Source organism: Suillus subaureus, assembly GCF_016647635.1.
Source record: "Suillus subaureus strain MN1 chromosome Unknown BJ212scaffold_109, whole genome shotgun sequence".
NCBI lineage: Eukaryota > Fungi > Basidiomycota > Agaricomycetes > Boletales > Suillaceae > Suillus > Suillus subaureus.
Genome location: NW_024538665.1, coordinates 47,236 through 53,235, shown reverse-complemented (window position 1 = coordinate 53,235; position 6,000 = coordinate 47,236). Strand labels below are relative to the sequence as shown.

At 47.1% G+C, this 6,000-nt stretch overlaps 1 protein-coding gene across 1 annotated transcript; it reads right to left on the bottom strand.

Annotated features, from left to right (window-relative positions):
* Positions 1 to 1,634: 1,634 nt before the first annotated feature.
* Positions 1,635 to 2,306, bottom strand: BJ212DRAFT_1305234 (uncharacterized protein; the record flags this gene model as incomplete). The annotated part of the gene is made up of 5 exons (XM_041333736.1): positions 1,635 to 1,700; positions 1,750 to 1,810; positions 1,869 to 1,945; positions 2,005 to 2,112; positions 2,226 to 2,306. The coding sequence occupies 5 exons, from the start codon at positions 2,304 to 2,306 to the stop codon at positions 1,635 to 1,637; spliced, it is 393 nt and encodes a 130-aa protein (XP_041185943.1).
* Between the last annotated feature and the right edge of the window lie 3,694 nt (positions 2,307 to 6,000).

Here is a 6,000-nt window from a genome sequence, read left to right as displayed (position 1 = left end):
CATCAACCGCGATAGCCATTTTCACGTTACCTCAGTTCCCCCCATCAAGACATGCATCTTCCTGAGACTGCTGTCGTTATCAATGACTCAAACTCTGCATCCGGCCGATACTTGCATCCCTTCCTGTCCCCCATGCTACATCGTCGTGTCTTATCAGAGATTTAGCTGGATCGGAAGGTCTTGTGACTCGTTGTGCCGCATTGAAGGATTTTTCTTCATATATTGTAGTTCATCGCGTGAACTGACCCCACTGTCTGACAATGCCAGTGCCCGTTTGTGCAAGTGGCTTGAAATTTGCGTCGTCCACCGCTCGACTGAGCAGCGTGGAGGGACCTCTCTATACCCCCTACCCTTCTCACTGGATTCATGACAAAGTCTTTCACCTGTTGGGCAGCGAAAATTTCAATCTCGCACCGTCCCTCAAGGTCACGACTCTTTCTTTCTCGGCAGACGGCGCGGCATACATTATCGCAGTCATGCACAACTTTGAATTGGCCTCGCTGAAGGGGGCCGAGATCGACGTGGATACTTGTGCAGGGCAGAGGCTGACCTGCTTTTACGTCCACTGTCACAGTGCAAAGCATGTCAGACCCTTGAATATGTCGACGTCTTCGCCAGTTAATCGCCCAAGCAACTCGTTACACCGATCGGACAGTTCTTTTGTTTCAGGCAACCGCGAGTCTGCAACTCCATTTTTCACATTGCTGCAACCATCTTGACAACGACCTTTCAAAGCCATGTCCAGTCTGTCGCACATCCGTTCGTTGAAATTAATAGACCTCCATTTTCATTCATCCGACGTCACATTCCATGGACTATTCGCAGCGCTCCGTCTATGTCTCCATTTGCAAAACACTGCGAATTCGATATTTTTTGATGCTGCACACATCGATGTCGATCCCACAACCGAGTCAGTTCAACACCCCCCTACAAGCATTTGATCTGGACTCCCCTGAGGCAGTGGAGGCTGAAGCTGTCGCTCGCATCATCTTCCTCCACGCCCCCTCGCGTCCACCAAATTAATCAAGTGTACGCTAGGAGACGCTATCGGAAGGACTGGGAAGAGGTCAATAGGCATCTCAAACATTTTAATCTCTTCTTCCGTTCTCGGTCCGCGCGAAAAGTTGGATATAAGTGGGTCAAAAGCGAACTCGTAATTTCCTGATGTACACTTTTCCTGATGGTCGACTCGGATCTCTCGGACTCCAACAGAGGTCAATAGACATCTCGGACCTTTTAATCTACTTCGTTCAACCTCGGTCATTAAATCATAAGAGCATTTTCGCAGTCCTAAGACTTTGTGAAACACGGGCACGTCGCTGTACGTGCTTATGCCTCGAGCAGTGACCGTGAGGATGGCTGTCTGAAGACATACTAGCCGTAATGTAAATAGGCGAAACAATAATGCATAGTGGGTGGTAGGCATTGCTTGTTTACGAGATCCACGCTTGATCTGCGCACCAATTCACCGACGGCCGTCTAGTACCCACTCATCTCCCTAAGAGAGCCAGACCAAAACAATCCTATTCATCGATAACGTACACACACGACGGAAGCAGACATGATAAGACGCAGTACATATATGCGGTAACACTTTCGATAGCTCAGCCTTGAACGCCTCTGCAAGGCGGTGCCTAGTTGACAGGGGTGAGTACCCACTGCTGGTAGGCATCCGCTGAGTTGAAATTCGCCAGTTTCACCTTGTGAACGCTATGAGCAAAAGGCTCTGAAAAAAAACCATCAACTTACTAGTGTCATCGTCCGGAAGGGATAGCACACCAGGTCTGGGTTCCCGAGAGTGAAACTAATCCTGTACACGCGAGTCGTTAAACTAGCAAAAATATGTCGCTGAGGCGTCGGATTCTCACCTATAAGTCTCATTCACGCCTTGAACAAGTTCGACGAGAAACGCGGACCTGTCATAAACGACTGGTTCATTCACACCCTGTCCACGTTCGCGTCAACCGACAAGCAGATGAATGAATGAATGCCGATCCAGCATACCTCCTTGACAGTGGTGAAGAATCCATTGCCATTGTAGCCCTTGTTGTAGGTCTGAATGGTGAAAGTGTTGTCGGAGTTCTTTGGCTCGGTTTGTTTCTTGATCATCCACTAGCATACGTGATGTGTGTGAGAACCGATCACAAAGTGAGTGCGAACGCGTATAGATACCATTTGAGCCTCGGTGCATTTTTGGTGTAGCCTTGGATCGAGTTGCCTTCAACGGTGCTGTCGTCCTTCAGATCGAGCATGAGGTCTTTGCCGATATTTCTGACAGTATACACTCCATTTTTGGTGAAAGACATTGTATAAGATGTAGGTCGCTAGTAAGATGATTCGACTTGAATGAGACGAGTAATCGACAAAAGAAAGCTCATAGAACGGTAGGCTTTTATACTGAGCATCTTGGGTTGTTTTGGCTCAACATTGAGCTGAAGCGAGGACGTTGGGTAGAGTCTGCCAGGGGTCTTTTCATGGTGAATGCCGTCAGCGCCCGGTGTCCGGATTCTATTGCTCAAGATTCGAAGTTGTTTGAAGGAACCGAGCAGATTCCAAATGATAACAGGGGACCAGAAACCGAGTAAGCGGTTGCCCGAGGCGTAACTCGACTGACTTCATTCAGTTTGGGCTCACTCGAAGGTGGCAAGCCACTTGATGAAACATGGAAGTGCCGGGTAGTCGCTGCCGAGAAATTCGCAAAAAAATCTGACAAGGAATGATTAGTAACTCCTCCGGCAGTGCCAGAGCGACTTGTGGCTTGATCTGCGGGATGCGGCCTCAAGCCCACCGCATCCACAATAGCTGCTCCTACCGTTGACAAGTTTGCTCCTCGATTTCGGTTCGAATATATTGCCAGAGTCAACTAACGGCAGAAGAGCGTGTTGGAGCATGATTATCAGACAAATGAGTGTGCCGCGGGTCGCGCTGGGTTCAAGACAGGTTGTTGGGGCATGCAAGGACAACCTAACCATGGGACCAAAGTTACCCCTCGACCGAAAAGCTGACAGTAGTGCTGTACTTCCCGTTGATACGAGAAATCAATTGAACTCTCGAAAAGTCCTGACAATGTGCTGCGATCGGCAAAAAGTCCCCGCAAACAAGATTTAGAACAACGTTTCGTAAACTTCTTTTGCAATCCATATGGAAGCCCTGCATGTAGTCCTGACAATGTGCTGCGATCGATACGGAAGTCCCATGTAGATGCCGAGAGGTTATCGACAAAGCTTCCAAGCAAGCGAGAGTGAGGAATGTTTGTAAAGCCATTTGCAATTCACTGCCATAGGAGTCCCTAGGCTAAAAATTGGCGCGACGCGAACTACACCTGCAAATTCAATCTTCCATCATCAAAGCCATTCACAATGCTTTTCTTGATGCACTGGCCTTTGTATAGTAACCATCAGAGAATTCTTGAGTGTACCCAGGGTGCTTTACGTTGATTGCGGTGGTTTTCCGACGTTATACTACATGGCTTTATATGACTTTATATTCCAATATAAAGAAAATCTTTCCTATATATGATCATGTATCGGGATATATGACAATATCTTCGGTTCACGAGTCCTTTAATGGCCACATTAAGGTGGAGCGAAGGGAAAGATTAAATGTATTGGAGGGGATGATATTTGTTGAAGGTAGCGAAGGCAAGATATCTAGAATTGCAGTGAATGTGAATTCTTAGGAGAAGAAAAGAATAAACAAATCTTTGCGGGCTTAATTGATAAGCATAGAGGATTTGGTTATTTGTGTGGGAAGAGTTGGCGTTGCTTGACCGAGACGTGTTTTTACTCGGTGTCTCATTGGTACATGGGGAGCATATTGGCTCGGCCGAGGAATGAGGCCGACATGCTCCCCATGGTCCTGTAACCCATAACTTGAATCATGGTGGATGATACTAATACCGCCTACCCGCGGTGTACCCAGCCATTGGCTCAGCACCTGACGATAAGATCTCGTACCTGCAAGCCGCTCGGCTGGATCGGAGTCTTATTTATATTCAAACCACATCGACAATCTAGAACTACACTGGCTGTTACTTGATACAACTTGCAGTCTGACGATTTTAATGTAACTTGTCCTTTATCTCCAGAACCCAGACTGATATACGGACCTGCTCTTTGTCAGTAGATACATCATGGCAACTTACTGTTTGATGATCCCGTAGACCCATGATACGTCCTCTTCTCCACAGTATATAGCTTCATTTTTATTCCCTCGCACGTATTTGACTACTAACATGTTTCCAGCGACATTCGACATGGTTCCTTTAATCTCACGGCTCAAGACATTTGGTGGTGCGTATACTGATAGATATTCCCGAAAGAATGCGTACCCCAAGTGCTGGGGCACCCCTAGGCTTGTTCGTAATGAGATGTACATTTTACGAAACTACCTTGTAGATGAGACGGAGAAACCAGATCCAAACTACCTAGCGCCTCCATTGCAAAAGAAGTTTACAAAACTAGGCACCGTCACCGGCATTGACCAACCCATCATGATTACATAATGTTGGAAGTAACTCCCGGTAGCGCCACAGCACCGCCTTCTCCATGCCACCTATTCCCGACTCCCGCGTTAATGGAGGAGGGGCTCGGTGATACCGTGACCTTACTCCGGAATTGTTTGGCTCCTACAGCAAGGTACGAGCATTACCTCAGTTACGGCAGAGATGAAGACTTCGTTCACTGCTCAGCAATGACCTTGGACATTACATAATTCCACTGATATTTTCGCTCTCTTTCTTGTAAATGAGGTACAAAGTATTATAGCTAGTAATGATAAGTATACACTCCCTTTGATACATTGGTAGCACATTTAGTAGTCCAATATGTTCTATTGAGTGTATTCTGGTTATTAATGATATACGCTAGCGCACTACACAGGGAGGAGCAGGGTGAGACTTAGGCTGGCCAGAAAATGTTGATATTGTGGAACTACCAAATTAGGACAGATTCTGGGAGTAGTGCTCAAGCATTATAACTACCACTTTCGGGCAACTTTCGGGCGATAAAAACATAACCTTCGCCACCGTGGTGAAAACTGGGTACCGGCGGTGTGACGTAAGAACGTAATGAAAAGGCCTCCGAGCGGAAGCCTTATGTAATTGGTGAGTAGCATTGGAAATTACCTGGCAACACCATCCCAAATATCCTTCGACAGGTATACTAGTACTTCAATAAACGATAATTGGCTGAGACCTAGGCAAGTTGCAGGCAGCACCACCCACTCCCTCTCTGACAGCTGTAGACTTCGTTCTCGAACAATGCCGTCAAGCTTAACTGGCTAACCGCGTTATTCGTCTCAACCCCCGATCATTACTCAACTTCTCGGTATCTACATGGGGCTTCCATATGGATTGCAAAGTTTACAAAACATTGTTCTGAATTTCGTTTGCGGGGAATTTTTGCCGATCGCAGCACATTTGTCTGATAATCATGCTCCAACACGCTCTTCTGCCGTTAGTTGACTCTGGCAATATATTCGAACTGAAATCGAGGAGCAAACTTGTCAACGGTAGGAGCAGCTATTGTGGATGCGGTGGGCTTGAGGCCGCATCCCGCAGATCAAGCCACAAGTCGCTCTGGCACTGCCGGAGGAGTTACTAATCATTCCTTGTCAGATTTTTTTGCGAATTTCTCGGCAGCGACTACCCGGCACTTCCATGTTTCATCAAGTGGCTTGCCACCTTCGAGTGAGCCCAAACTGAATGAAGTCAGTCGAGTTACGCCTCGGGCAACCGCTTACTCGGTTTCTGGTCCCCTGTTATCATTTGGAATCTGCTCGGTTCCTTCAAACAACTTCGAATCTTGAGCAAATAGAATCCGGACACCGGGCGCTGACGGCATTCACCATGAAAAGACCCCTGGCAGACTCTACCCAACGTCCTCGCTTCAGCTCAATGTTGAGCCAAAACAACCCAAGATGCTCAGTATAAAAGCCTACCGTTCTATGAGCTTTCTTTTGTCGATTACTCGTCTCATTCAAGTCGAATCATCTTACTAG